This window comes from Cydia splendana, chromosome 22 (assembly GCF_910591565.1).
Source record: "Cydia splendana chromosome 22, ilCydSple1.2, whole genome shotgun sequence".
Taxonomy (NCBI): domain Eukaryota; kingdom Metazoa; phylum Arthropoda; class Insecta; order Lepidoptera; family Tortricidae; genus Cydia; species Cydia splendana.
Window position 1 is genome coordinate 6,424,906 of NC_085981.1, and position 15,984 is coordinate 6,440,889.

General features: G+C 37.7%; 1 protein-coding gene across 1 annotated transcript in view; it reads left to right on the top strand.

Moving 5' to 3' along the window:
* The window catches only part of LOC134801519 (uncharacterized protein DDB_G0288805), a 38,789-nt gene that overhangs the window by 6,625 nt on the left and 16,180 nt on the right, over positions 1-15,984 (top strand). The window contains exons 2-6 of the mRNA XM_063774131.1: positions 1,559-1,666; positions 5,232-5,306; positions 11,587-11,700; positions 13,825-13,974; positions 15,559-15,645. Coding sequence (XP_063630201.1) covers positions 1,559-1,666; positions 5,232-5,306; positions 11,587-11,700; positions 13,825-13,974; positions 15,559-15,645 — 534 coding nt within the window. The remainder of the gene's footprint in view (positions 1-1,558; positions 1,667-5,231; positions 5,307-11,586; positions 11,701-13,824; positions 13,975-15,558; positions 15,646-15,984) is intronic.

The window sequence follows — 15,984 nt, forward strand, 5'->3', positions numbered from 1 at the left end:
TTTATTCACATAACTTTGTGGTGATAAGGATGCAAATGTTTTTGGAATGGACGGTGGAAAGTATTAATTTATGACCCATTTCGTACCTTGTCACAGTGACAAACAATGTCGCTAGAGACCTCATACTATTATTACATTACTGTTACATAAATATTCTTTTTATTTATGTTTATATTTAGGTCATCAGCAGTCTAAACAGTTAAACTGTTTTAGCATATAGCATAGGTAATAGCTTAGGTGTTATCAGTTGTTATGATACGAACGTAATCTTGATTCGGGATTTACAGATTCTATTATTAATGTAACTAATCAGGTTCCTAATTTTGTTGTTTTGTGTTTAATGTCCATATAAAATATATCATTGTAATAAAAAACCAGACAAGTGTGAGTCGGACTCGCCCACCGAGGGTTCCGTACTTTTTAGTATTTGTTGTTATAGTGGCAACAGAAATACATCTATCACGGTTCATGAGATACAGCCTGGTGACAGACAGCAGCTAGACGAACAGTGGAATCTTAGTAATAGGGTCCCGTTTTTACCCTTTGGGTACGGAACCCTACACATGAATGAAAAGAAACCACATATTTTTTTATAGTTTCTGTATTTATTCTACTGTCAGTATAATGTAAATATTACAACATACAAAATTATGGCAGTTGTATAAGTAACCCTTCATGTAAATACAACATTACTGACCTTTGTAACACATATTGCCTTTCTAATACTTACATAACGTATCTAACTGTGTATACACAGCATTATCAATGTTTTACTTTCTACTCTAGTGAGTAAAGTGAGTGGCTCTTCAAATGTGACGTCATTGACGTAGCCGGCGTATCTGATCAATAGTAATATATACAATTACGAAACTTTACCTGATAATTATGCTAGTTACAAATAGTGTTCCGTAATTATTCTAATTGGAAATAGAAAATAGAAAATCTGATTTTGTAATGTTTTTATCTGAAGTTGGGAAAAAAGCATTTAGTCAAAATAATAATGATTAAATTGCATAATGGTGGTTTTAGTATCTTTTAATTTGATTAATTTTAAATTCAACCTTTAAAGCTCTCTTAGGCTTCTAAAAACTGAAAAAAATGCATGCACATTTTACTGGGTCAGACGAAACAAAGGTTCCAGTTTTGTTCCTTAACCCTAAATAAAACTGTTTAGACACAGGAAAAATCTGTAATTGAAAAAACTCTTTCACTTTTGCTTATATGACTGACAGGGTCAGCAGCAGAAGTTGCTAAGCGGGCGAGGTGTTCGAAATTACCTTGACACGCTCTTATTCTCTTAACAATAAAGTCGCGTCAAGATCATTTTGCACACCTCGCCCGCTTAGCAACTTCTGCTGCTGACTGTACCTACATTCATTTAAATTTTCGAAGTTCGGTAGGCGTCAAGACCATTTTAATTACAACCACCTATAACACTCCATATTTCATTGGCACAGTGACCCAACCCGTTTCCTTGTGTCTGAAACCAAAATCCTCTTTGACACAAAAAAACACCACTTGTCTATGCGCGCGTTCATGTTTTTTTTTCTGTTTGCAGGCTGCGTTGGAATCCAGTGAGCGAACGTTCCTTTCTTCGGCAGGAGACACGGAACTTTCGGCTAGCGGGTCTAGGATGTCAGTGTTGAACCAGAGCGGAGAAGAACAGGTAACAAGGGAAATTGAGCTTTTAGAGTAAGGCCAAATTCGAACTGACTCTTTTGACGAAGAAAGATAATTGTTTATTTCGAGTCCCATTATCGAAGTAGTTCAATTTTGTGCCTTTACTTAATGAGGGAAGGTAAAAATTCAAGGAGACTCACAAGACTTACTAGATACGGCGAAAGTTCCGTGTCTAGTAAATCTTGCGAGTCTCCTTGAATTTTAGCGCTAGCGTCTAGGATATCAGTGTTGAAACGGAGCGGAGAAGAACAGGTAATGCAGCAGAGGGACTGCTGACCTAAATTAAGTGCAAAGGATTTTGAGCTTTTACTTAATTATGGAAGGTTCAAATTCCAGCAGACTCGCCAGACTTTACAGGGTTCCATTTTTACGGCAAAGGAAAGGTTGTGTTGGGTTACGAATTTTAGGAGTGTAACTTATGTATGTTTGCATTATTTTAAAGTATATCTCAAAGTTGGTAGCGTCCAAACTAGTAAATCGATTATGATGATTAAGAATAGCCTACACATGTAGACATTTTTGAAAAAATATCTTAATACTTGAATAAACTTACGTGTGCTGAGTGTACTGGCTCAACTGGCTGTGTGTGGCGTGAAAGTGGCGCCCTCCCCTCCTGGCATCTTGAGGACACACAAAGTTAGTTGACATTGTCAATTATGCTCTGGTTTCCTAGGATAGCGGTGCCGTCATATAGCGGCCGTCTCTATACTACGACATCCATATTTAGCCGTATTATTTTGTATGGAGACGGCCGCTATATGACGGCACCGCTATCCTAGGAAAACCGAGCTTTAGTATGATAATTTTGGTCTGATAGCGCGCGATCATTACTTATATTTCCCCTAAAACGAAATTCGCACATAGCCAATAATATAATTCACGACTCGTAACGTAATACAGGGTGATTCAGGAGACGTGAGCAGGACTAACACTGCGCATATAGTTAATTATAAGCAACTGTTTCGTATCAGTATTAGTGAGGTTAACGTTAATTTTCTAGTCGTGTTGAAAAAAAAAGTTATTAATTTTTTTACGACATGCATGGTCACCCTAAAATTAGAATACTTAACTACCGATATTCTGTGTCAAATTGAATGTCATCACTGTCTGGTTACTTTTGAAAACTCGTATCTCCTTCGAGCAACACGGAAGGGAGGCGGCATTTGCACTATTTCCCCTCTGCCGAGGTACAAGATTAGCGCGTCAATCTAATCTAGCGCGGGTAATAAAACTAGTTGCACTTGGTTTTTTCACTAGACCGAGTCCAGACGCGCGCGTGAACACTGCTGCACAAAAATGCCTGTTTGCTCGGTTTTTTGTTATAAAAAGAGGTCGGGGACATCAAATTTACAAAAAGAAAGTGTTACATTTCACATGTAATATTTTTTTTACATATCATACGTTTAATTACATTCAAACACAATTATTATATTTTAGTCTCATGTAATTGTTGGATTTATCGATTTTGCTCTCTCAGTACAAATTGCGGATCGGTCGAGCGACAAATCCGACTTCTCATCTCTCAGAATACAATAACATACTTCAACGAAAATGTGATAGTGTGCGTGTTGTGACACTTGTCACTCGTCCGTACACAAAAAGAGATCGAGGTTTGCAAGATTTGTCTTTGACGTGTACGTGTCATTTTCTATGTATTTGTGTCGTCATTACAGATTGGATTTTGTATGTAAGTGTGTGAGAAGTGCGACTGTGTGCACCTTTCCCCCCGCGAAAAATGGCAGAAAGATTTGTACGGTGAGATATCGCTTGGGCCCCTCCCTTCCGATGTGTCGGAAGCCGGTGTTGCTCGAAGCGTATCTCACTCAAGATTGACAGTTTATTTTCTTCGTAATCAAAATGCCATTGCGGTTAAAGAGGTTTTATGTTTATTAATTAGGTCCTGTAGGGTGACCATGATTGTTGAGAATTAAATTTGCTCTCACCAAAAAGTTAAAAAATAGGAATAAGTGTGGTTGTTTCTCCTAAATACGACGGTGATCGATCAATTATCAGTTACTGAGTGTGCAGGATTAGTCCTGCTCACGTCTCATGAATCATCCTGTATGTTCGTAACATTGACGTCTCTTGACGTCATGAGCAGATCTCATGAACTGCTTTGTCCGTCATACGCTATTTGAAATGTATAAAGGATATAAATATAACGATACATTTATCTTTCTTTGGAGTGCTGCTATACGGCATAACAGCCGTAACGGAAAACTCATTAAATGGTTCCTATTGTTGGGCAAAGAGTTCCAAATCCAAACCAATTGAAATGTATCAATTGTTTGTAAAGATAACGCAAAAGAAAACAGGCATAACACCTACTGGTTTTCTCAATAGGTACCAATGTACAGTCGCCATCAGATATATCGGAGCGGCCAAGGTGTTCATAATATCTGAACACGCGCCCTAACGCCTTGACAATAGAGGCGTGTTCAGATATTTGTGAGCGCCTTGGCCGTTCTGATATATCTGATGGCGACTGTACATCGGTGGGCCTTATGCCTTTTGTAATAAGGTCCAACGATGTACAGTTAGTGTTGCTGTTTGTACTTTCATTTGTATGAGATAATATTTGCTTATCAACAAATCCTACTATAATACGTATTATAACGCAATAACAAACTTCTGATATTGTTAGTATGCAATTAATTGTAAACAATGTTATGAACTTAAGTGTATTAATAATATAGTAATTGTCGGCAGTTGTATTTATAGTGTATGTATGTATAAACTCTTTATTGTACAAAACACAAATATATTGTGTTGTATATATAGTTTTGACGTGTTATAGTTCATTCTACTTTTGTTTATCCCAAAAAAACATCTATTTAACACATCCACTGCCAACGTTTTCATAGCGCTACGCTCGTAGCCGATCCCAGCGTTTTCCCGCTTTGTAGAGGAAAGAGACTACGAACAAGAGCGCGTTCCCGGCACTTAATGTGTTAAATGTTCAAAAAACCTTTAAGGTTTTTTGAACAACCAACACTTTATACCAAAATTAGAATAATACTATATCTGGTCTCACAGAATAAGGTACTTTTCCTGTATGTATCTCCCAAGGTTTGGATTTTCCCACACTGCTGGTAAAAGTGAACAATTTGAGCCCAAGATCCAGCCAGAGTCACGAATTTCTAAGTAAAAACCGGACGAGGCGGACTCGCCCACAATACAATACAATACAATACAAATACTCTTTATTGCACACCTCATTACAGAAAACAATACAAATAATACAGGAAGAAGAGGTTAAACAACAGGCGCCCACCGAGGGTTCCGTACTTTTTTAGTATTTGTTGTTATACCGGCAACAGAAATATATCATCTGTGAACATTTCAACTGTCTAGCTATCACCGTTCATGAGATACAGCCTGGTGACAGACAGAGGGACCGCGGAGTCGTAGTAATAGGGTCCCGTTTTTACCCTTTGGGTACCTTACTCTAATAATCATCAGTTTATGTTGTTCAGTAGACAGAATAAGCACCAGTTGAAGTTAACTGTAATGCATTTATTAATATACAATTATACATGCTATTTTTCCAGGTGGAATGTCCACTATGCATGGAGCCATTGGAGGTGGACGATCTCCACTTCTACCCGTGCACATGTGGATACCAAGTAAGTTCTTTCTTATCCTCTTCTCTTCTTCTTATTCTCACTTATTCTTTGCTACGGGTGCCTCTTTGGTGGTATTAAAAGTGTGCGAAAGAGGCATCAGATCAGATTAAGTTCGGGATAGTGCGACATAAAATAGTAGAAATTAAATTAAATAGAACTTAATAATTTCCATACTAAATTGTAGCCATGTTTAAGCATTTTACGTCAAAAATGTGACAGTTACGTAGGAAGTGACGCCCTCAATAATTTTCTACAATTTCTTGTCAGACTATACTACCCGCCTCGTCGGGTAATTTTTGTTCTCTTAAACTGTTTAAATAGTTTTTTATTTAATATCTGAGGACAAAACAATATTGAAATACGAGCTATGAACAGTCACCTGCAATAATATGTTACTCTTCGAAGGCTGCAAAATATGTGACACGATCTTATGGCTCTACAAATAAGATAGTGTTAGATATTTTTGCGGCCTTCGGTGTGTAACTTATTATTGCAGGTGACTGTACTAGTTACTTACTGGTTATATTTAGACATCTAAATAGTTATGGCACTAGATATTTACACAATGACCTTTCACTGATAAACAGTCAGAAGCAAAAGAAACAAGAGATATTAAAAATCACCTAAACTCAATTTTGTTTTTGCGGGAGTAAGAGCGTGTGTAGATCATTTTGAACACCTTGCCCGTTTCGTAACTTGTGCTGCTGAATGAATTTGATTTTATAAAATACTATAATTTTCGGAATAAGTAATACCCAGTTTTCTAATTGACCGAAGCGTAGCGAAGGTCTACGTTTTGACTCGGGCATTTTGCTTTCGTATGTCCGTCCGGATGTTCTCCTCTACAGGTTACAATTCTCAACCAATTCTCGTGAAATTTGTGACCACATATATTCTATGATTAAATAAATTTTTTATGTCAATCCAGTGTTTGGAAATTTTTAAAAATGGCGAAGTCGTGATACCTTGCGCCTAAACAAATAGTCGTATGGATATCATAAGAGTTTTTTCTTTTTGAGATATGTTTATAGATTAAATGGCCAAAAATTCCGAAAATTTATTTCGCTGGTATCGCAGGTATTGAGATATTTAATTTTAACTAAATTTAACTTGAGAATCAGTAGCTAAATTTCGTCAGCTTATCTAAGAATTATTTGGCTCAGTTTGTAAACGTTCGCTTTTTTTGTTTGCACAGGGAGTCTGGGTTCGATCCCCAGTATTTGTATGCTGGGATATATCTTTTTTTATTTTTTTGCACTTTAATTTCGTATTCTTTTTTTTTAATTTACTATATTTAAAGCTCTTAGCACCATGTAATTTAAAGCTCTGCTCGCAAGGTCTACAGCTCACAGAGCCACTAGTCTATTTAGGTATGTAATATTGTCTTCGGTTACCGCGATAGTTACTCATGAAATAAAACTATTGAAATTGATTATATCGCGTATATTGAATTCATACTACATCCCGACGTTTCGAACCCTTTACAGCACCCGTCACCCGTTGACCACGAACGCTGTAAAGGGTTCGAAACGTCGGGATGTAGTATGAATTCAATATACGCGAAATAATCCGTTTCAATAGTTTTATTTCTCTTTAGGTATTCTTAAGTATATCTGTCCACTCTACAGCGATAATACTACCGCAACAAAAGAAAGAACAACGTTTCTTATCACTTCTAAACAGTTCGCGTGTGACGCTCTCGCATAGTTGTGATATTTGTATGGACATAAAAGGACTGACCCCGATGCGTCATCGAGACACTTGATTTCATGTGTAGGCGAGACCGATTTTAACAGGGTTTTTCTGCTGTTAATAAAGACAAAACGGTTTATTGCGTTTTAATCTGTTTTGGAGAAAGCAAAGAGTGCCTACGCCAATTCTCGGGATTAGTTTCCAAGCGGACCCCGGGCTCCCATGAGCAGTGGCAAAAAGCCGGGATAACGCGAGGAAGATGATGCTGTCAAGTGAAAATTGTTGTTTTTACGGTGCTTTATTTTTTGAGATACACAACTTTGACTTTGACATTTCATTGTCTGGTTTGTGTAAACTTTACAATGTAGTTTGTAAAAATGACAACATTCATAATCATAATAAGTCTCGTCTATTATGGTCTTGAGATGCTTCCTTAAATATTCCCTGCTGATATTATATATGTCGTAGTCAGATCGTATAATCCGCCGTATTACATTACGGCTAGCCGTTATCAAAAACAGGGGCGTTTTGAAATGCGGCGGTTCGACGATTAGCCGGATTGTCATTGCGATACGTTCTTCAATAAGGCGGCCAACGTTTAGCCGCATCGTACTACTATTTTAGATTGTAGAGTGACCAGTTCTTTCGGTCGCCTACGTAACCGGAGTTTGACAATGTTTGCACAGGGTGGCCACTTTCTGGAAAACCGGGAAAACCGGGAAAAGTCAGGGAATTTCGCTAGTCATGGAAAAGTCAGGGAATTGTCAGGGAAATTTAATGGAGGTCAGGGAATAAAAATTGTCTCTGTATGTACCTACATAATAAAATAAAAAAATATTAATTTTACCATCTGCAAACATTATATATCTACTATAATTAGTCTAACGCATTCACTGCCAGGGGGCGTGGCCTAGGAACAAACTTGTATGACGGTGGATGCACATTTGCGTCGGGGGCAGTGAATATGCTAACCTGTTCACTTTAAAAAACTGCAAACGATGTACAGATTAGCCGTTTGGCACACGCATACTAGAGGTCAAAACAAAATTTTTGGCCCGCAGTTCCTAAAAATATTTCCCTTAGGAGGGGAGTGCTGAGTCATTGTTTGTTTTGTATGGGAAAGAATTTTTTTTTTTCAGAAACCTATCGTGTATGGTATCATATGAAAAAGCTTTTTGAGGCGATTCTAAAACTGTACCACATCATTACATTTCAGCCATTTTTTTTAAATTAAAACAAAAATAATTTTCAAAACATACCAAGTTTGGGCTTCTCCAGATACGATATGGCTGATTTTTTTTGTACAATATACCACAAATGATACGTGATATCCTCATATCTAACCCTAATAAAGCAATTTTGAAAATAATTTCATTTAGTATTTTTTTTTTAATTTTTAAATAATACTAAGTGATACAGTCCTACTTCAGTACCTATTCTACGAGACTTAATGGAACTGTACTGCAGATACGGTGCATATTAATCATAAAATGATACGTAATATCCATATATGCAACGGGGAATACCTCTTTAACCCTTTTACTGCGCCTTTTCATCAGCTGGTATAGTTTTGTATGAAAAACTAAACGAAACTACACCAATTGATGAAAAGGCGCAGTAAAGAGATATTTCCCTTTGGATATATGGATGGATATTACGTATCATTTTATGATTAATATTTACTGTATCTGCAGTACAGTTCCATAAGTCTCGTAAAATAGGTACTGAAGTAGTACTGTGTCACTCATAATAATGAAAAAAAAAAACGAGATGAAATTATTTTTTAAATTGGTTTTTTGTCACGTATCAGTGGTATATTGTACAAAAAAAAAAATAAGCCATATCGTATCTGGAGGAGCCCAAACTAGGTATGTTTCGAAAATTATTTTTGTTTTAATTAAAAAAAATGGCTGAAATTAAATTATGTGGTATATCTTTAGAATCGCCTCAAAAAGCTCCTTCATATAATACCATACACATTGGTTTCTAAAAAAAATTTTTTTTTCTCATAAAAAAAACAATTCTCAGCACTCCCCTCCTATGGAATTTTTTTTAGGAACTGCGGGTCAAAAATATTATTTTGATCTCTAGTATGCGTGTGCCAAACGGCTAACCTGTACATTGATTTGCGGTTTTCTATGAAATTGGGGTCGTACGTCTGCCGCTAAATAGGTTAATAATAGGTAACGCTATATCCTACCACGGCGGTATAGACAAAATAAATATTGAAAAAAGAAATGATCCTTGTACACGGAGGAGCTACACAAAAAGATGGAAATTTAAGTCCAGAGGCGAAAATCAGAGCAGAAAAAATAAAAACTGCGGAAATGGTCAGAGAACTAGAAACAAAAAGGCGAAAAATTCTCGAAGGAGCTGCCAAAGAAGCTGCGTTATTGGAAAAACAGATTACCAAGTTGTAATAGATTTTGTTATTATTTTATATCAAAAAATTGTTTAAGGCGTATGTATAAGTTACTCTTATGGTTTAGTATGTGCACTAGTGCTGCACTCTGGCGGCAGAACATTGCAGTAATAAGTACTCCCTATTATTTTTTATCGGGCTATTTCGTTCAATCATGTATCGAGTACGACCACGGTCTTTTAAATATAATGAATTTAACTTCTTTTTTATTTTGCTTTATTAAAACAAATAGTTTTTCTTAATAAACTGTTTAAGTATTAAGTAACATCAATTTCAAGGACATTGGGTGTTGAAAGCCCCTTAATTTGTGTATAAAAGCGGTTTTATGACATTTTTTCCACGATTTTAACAAGTCTACAAAATGGTCGGTTTCGACAAAAAAACATATTTCGGTCGGACACTAGTAGTTTTGTTTCAGTTATACCCAAGATTTTTAACCGACTTTAAAAAATTAGGTTTCTCAAGTCGTCGCTTTTGTACCATAATACGCAAAACGTTGAAGTCTAGTACTTACTAATAAGATTAAGGCCCGTATAAAGTGTTCCCTTTAGTATTTCTCGCTGGATTATATTATATGATACATTTAATATCCAATAAATTCAGTAGTCAGAGGTACTGTTTCAATTGGTTTTTCCTGTACATCTTTTAACAAAAATGCTCAAAAATAAAATGAATTATAGGGTAATTGTATGAACTGTGATAGCAAATTACAATTTATAAATACAATGAAACAGTACAAAAACGTCACCTGACGTAGGATGTGAACCCACGACTTCCGTCTAACTATGCTTTCGCTCTTACCAACTGAGCTATTCAGATTCTGCAAAAACTCAAAAATGTATTCCAATTATATGTTTTATATTTATTACATTTAAGATTATGGTCAGGGAAAAACTTGAAAAAACGCCTGGAAAACCGGGAAAAGTCAGGGAATTTTGGTTATAGTAAACAGTGGTCACCCTGTTGCAATTTAATTTATTTTTACCATGGTCCCACCGCACTACATGTGTTTCTTTTCCAAAACATTTCCTCCACAACTTAAATAGACGGAGCCCCGCAAGCGGGGCTCCTATTTCTGGGCGGTTTGCCCTTCGGGCATCTGAAGCTACCTAACGAACCTAACCTACTTACCTACCTACGCTTTTTTCCCCAAAGTGTAATGTTTTCACGGACGTCTCACTAAATCAATAGGTAGGTAGGTTAGGTTCGTTAGGTAGCTTCAGATGCCCGAAGGGCAAACCGCTCAGAAATAGGAGCCCCGCGCTAGTTAAGTTGCGAAAGAAATGTTTTTTGAAAAGAAACAGTCCGACGAACTCCAGATTTGATGGACACCCCAGCGTTTGTCAGGCAGCGCCACGGGTGTTAAAAATGGGAACTAAAAACTGTCAAAGCGGCTCCTAATGACTCGCTGTATTATTTCATTTCATTTCATTTCATTTCATTTAATCATTGCTTTGTGTGTACAAAAAGATCTTATGATTAAATAAAATAAATAAATAAATATTAGGGGACATCTTACACAGATCAAACCTAGCCCCAAACTAAGCAAAGCTTGTACTATGGGTACTAGGCGACGATATACATACTTGTATAGATAAATACATACTTATATACATAGAAAACAACCATGACTCAGGAACAAATATTAGTGTTCATCACACAAATAAATGCCCTTACTGGGATTCGAACCCAGGACCATCGGCTTAGCAGACAGGGTCACTATCCACTAGACCAGACCGGTCGTCTAATTATTGTATTACATTACGGCTAGCCGTGTTGAAGAACGTATGGCTCCGAATACATTCCGGCGGATTCTCATTCAGCCGCATTCAATCCGGCTAATCGTTAAACCGCCGCATTTCAAAACGCCCCTGTTTTTGAAAACGGCTAGCCGTAATGTAATACGGCGGATTATACGATCCGACTGCGACATATATATAATTCCCTGCTGGGAATCGTAAATATTTATATGTGTACCTTAGGGCTTTCCGTCAGTTAAAATGGTGTTTTTGTTACATGGATAAAGAAACATAAAAAGGCATATTTTTATTTGTACCTAACCTGCCGAGAAATGGGCCAATTTAAGCATTTAAAAACACGACGTTGCTTCGTAGTCATAAGTACTTAGTCCTAATTAGGGTTTATCAAAGAGTATGATTGTTACAGATATGCCGGTTTTGCTGGAATCGAATTCGGGAAGGCGAGAATGGCCTCTGTCCGGCCTGTCGGAAGGCCTACCCGGAGAACCCGGCAGACTTCACCCCGCTCAGTCAAGAGCAGGTAATGTTATCATTATCACTCATTATCCGGGTACCTCTCAGGATGAAACGCCTCGCGAGGAATTAGACGCGCTCGATCTGCGAAGACTTGCCTCGCCCGATGCAAATGCACCGCCACTATGCTTTGGGTGAGGCACTTTGTCGCAGATTGAACTGCTTCGTATACTGCTGAGTGTAAATAAAAGGTATATGGGACAAGTGTCCTAACAGTAGTGAGGGTAAGAGTGGGCTCTTACCCTCACTACTGTTAGTCTTTTTTTCATTCACATATCGAATCCGCTTTGATTGATTTAACCCTATAACTTTCAGTATAATTTAACCACTGAAATATGAAACCTATGGAAGTGAAACGTCAACGAATAATGCGTGCTACTGTGACGTCATCTTGGAACTAAACATGGCGGTTTTAGTGCTGCCCAGAAGATTTTTACTGTTACTAGGTTTTATCGATACATCGATAACTTTTTAACGTTCTCGGCTCATTTTATTTAAAATACTAAGTACCTATGTATTATTTGTGGAGTTTATGTTTTAATAGGAAGTAAGTAAATAAATAAAAATTCTTAATAGTATATTGTTATGTGAAAAGATACTTTGATTAAGATGTGTGGAGTCTAGGACAATTTCGTGCTTCAAATTTGACAGGTAAACGAGATGACGCTGTACTACTCAATACATATTGCGATTTTTGCGGTAACTCTGATATTCAAAAGTTGACGTTTGACAACTTAGTGACCGCAAAACACATGGCGCAGTACAGCGCCATCTGTTTTGGATGTCAGAATAAGTGTACGTGTTTTTCTTGGACTTTACCTCTCCATTACAATCAATTTTGTTGTGTTGCTAACCCTAAAGTCTGTAACACACTACCGCACTGCACCTCGACCTTGGTGCGCCGTATCTATAAGTGAGAGCGATACAAAATTCAAGCTTATTAAGCGACGGGTGAAAAAAAACAAAACACCTTCAGAACATTTTTTTTATTACAAAAATAAGGAATGACTTCCGCTCTTCAACTTCAACATTTATTCAGCAAATAGGCCACAAGGGCATTTTTATACGTCAACATTGAATTTACATACAAGCAAAAATAATAACAATACATGAACCATTTTATAAATTACAACTATATGTAAGTATATGGTCTCTTAATGTCGAATTATATAAAAAAATATAATAATGATATAAAAAAGCCCGCAGGGCAGCTTGTGGAGTAACGACCCCACGGCCCCGAGTTACCCTAGTGCTCCCGAGAGTCGGTCAGGATCTCCATCTCCAGGCACTCTTTCTTTTTATGTTCATTTCTTGGTAACCTATAAAAAATGATTTAATTATTAAATTAAGATAATTTAGTTGGTTTGAAGCGGGGTAGCATGATAAAATAAGAAAATATAAATAGGCAATCATAATATATCGATATCAAAGTCGATAAATAAAGTACAACCCTAGCTGAAATGTTTACATTATTTAAACGTAAAAATATAGTTAAATAAATCCAATCACTTCATGATCTATAACTGCACAGAAGAACCTTGCTATTTATAATGTGAAACATCCTTACATTTCCCAGGAACATTAACAATAACCAATATTTTTCATGTAAATGATAGCGTACCTGTTAAAGATGGCTGATTTGGTGGTTTTCTTATGCCGCACCCTAATACACTACACACTGGCATATTCGCGACGTAATTATTCACATTTGGCTTCAATTATTTTCAATCACAAGCAAAATATTGAAAGATAATTAATAATTTTAATTTTCACCACGACTTTTTGACAGGACAAGTACCGGCTGAACTGACAGACAATGACATTTGGGGAACTAAACATGGCGGATTTTCGGCCGCATTAGGTATTTACGTATTTTCATGGAACACTTTATGTACGTACTGAAATACTGTCATCTTTTTTTGCTATGGGTTACAGTGCTGAGTAAAAACGAGACAGATATATATTTATGTGTGTGCCGTCAAAATGGGTGCTATTTCTATAAGCAATTGTACGTATAGAACAATATGTCTTGTCCCTATTATATAGGTCCATGAATTTAACCCATTCGTATTTGAACTTACCATAATATTCTTTCTATTTAACTACTAAATTAGTATATTTATACTGGCAGGTAGCAGCAATAAAGACGGAGAAGAAGGCGCGCGAGCAGAAGCGGCGGAACAAGACCCTGGAGTCGCGGCGAGCGCTCGCGAACGTTCGCGTCGTGCAGAACAACCTCGTGTTTGTTGTGGGGCTGCCCGTGCGGCTCGCGGATCCCGAGGTATGGAACTTATGAGTGACATGAGTAGGCGGGTCCACACTGAACGAACCAGCTCGCGAGGAAAATGCCGCGCGGAGCAGTTCGGTCGATGAAGACGTGCCTCCCGAGGCATCAGTGGCGTGCCTAGGGTTCCGGAGTAAGGCAAGCCGAATTATATGTTTTCGTAATAAATGTCCAATCTCACTCCTTGGATTCAAATGAATTTGCTAGCGTATCGCGGCGAGCTATCATAGCGCGCAGGGCATAGGTACTACTATAACTACTAGATAGAATTTTACAAACATATCAGAGGGCCTACCGCGAACACTGAAGTTTGCAAATTGCATTCTTTCTCTGTCACTCTAATTACGCCTTAATTGGAGTAAACCAACAATCCTTGTGTTTTGTAAACGGCCGTACAAAATTTTTTCTTAATGCGACTGACTTATCTGAGAATACACAAGTCGGGTGTTGGTTTTGGCGCGGACATGATATCCCGTTTTTCTACAAAGTTAACGATTTTACCTTGCCTTCGTTGAGTAATACGTGGACGCATCTCATACCGTCATAAGGAACAACTTCATCAATTGTTAACACTTATAAACGTCACAACAAACGAACAAATCCACATTCACTACTTAATTCATATTCACTTACTTAAATAAATTGAGTTTTTGTTACTTTCGACTCGACTAAATAATAATACACTTGAAGTAAACGTGTGCCCGTGCGAACTTATGCAGCTAACTTCACACCAAAAGCCAGGCTTAAATCGCCTTATAAAATTGATTTACATACCAACAAATAGTTACATCGTTCTATGGCGGTTTGTAGACTAAGAGCGCCTAGAGCGGGACGAAAAAGCAAGCCCGGTTGCAAGCCGACGAGTGCGAGCAGGATAGCTAGAACATTCTACGCTTGATTTCTTTCGCGCGGACGAGGCGCCACCACGGCAAAAATTTGCAACACGCTGGCGCCGCGGTCCGTGCGCTGTGGCTAGAATTTAATAATACGGGTTCATTTGGCGCGTGGTTTAAAAATAATCTATATTGATTATTGATCTTAGCACTACGTAATTTCGGTAAGGCAACTAAGACAAGCGCGCCTTTTGGGCTTGTATGGAAGTACCGCCACTGCGAGGCATTACGGCCGCGAGTGCGTTTACTTTACCCAAGGCACGTCTATACAGACCGAGCTGCTTCGCGCGGCATTTTCCTTGCGATGACGCTCGTATTGTGCGGACCCTCCTAGTCCCCAGGTGTTTTTATTTCGAAATCTTTCTATAGTCTCCATTCAGATTTTGAAAGATTTTTTTTTGTATTTTAATAAGACTACGTGACTTAGTCTTTCGGCCAAAATTTTGTATCCACGGAATTATGTCTTGTCGAACAAACTAAGTAAGACATTCGTACAGTTAGTAAGCTCGGGCGAGGCACGTCTCCACAAACCGAGCTGCTTCGCGAGCAAATTCCTCGCGAGGCGGCTCGTTCTGTGTGCACCCGCCTAAACCTGAATAGCTTTTATACGCGGTAGGGTTTGAGAAATAAAGAGAACGGATACTACAAATCAGCTAAAAGGTTAAATATGTGTTTTGTTTGATTTCAGATCCTAAAAAGACAGGAGTACTTTGGCAAATATGGCAAAATTCACAAAGTAGTTATAAACCAAAGTACAACGTATGCAGGTTCACAGGTAGGCAACCCAACAACTGTTTTATTACTTTACTTATTTTCGTAGATTACTTTACGTAGATTAGGTTATCGAGTGTCTTGGTGTGGACTTTATATTATATATACAAAAGTAAAATACAAAATAAATGTAAACACTTTATAAAAATTCTAACTTTAGCTCTGCCGGTAGTTAGGACCGCAAAAAGAGGATCTTCAGGACTATAGGGACCGTGCGCGTTGGAGGGTCTGGCATCTTGTGGCCTGAATCGGAAACATATGTGCACGTATACATTGCCAAAGCAAGTGCTACCATTTACCGTTCTCATCGGTACGTTTCCTTGTGCATAGTAGCTACCATCTT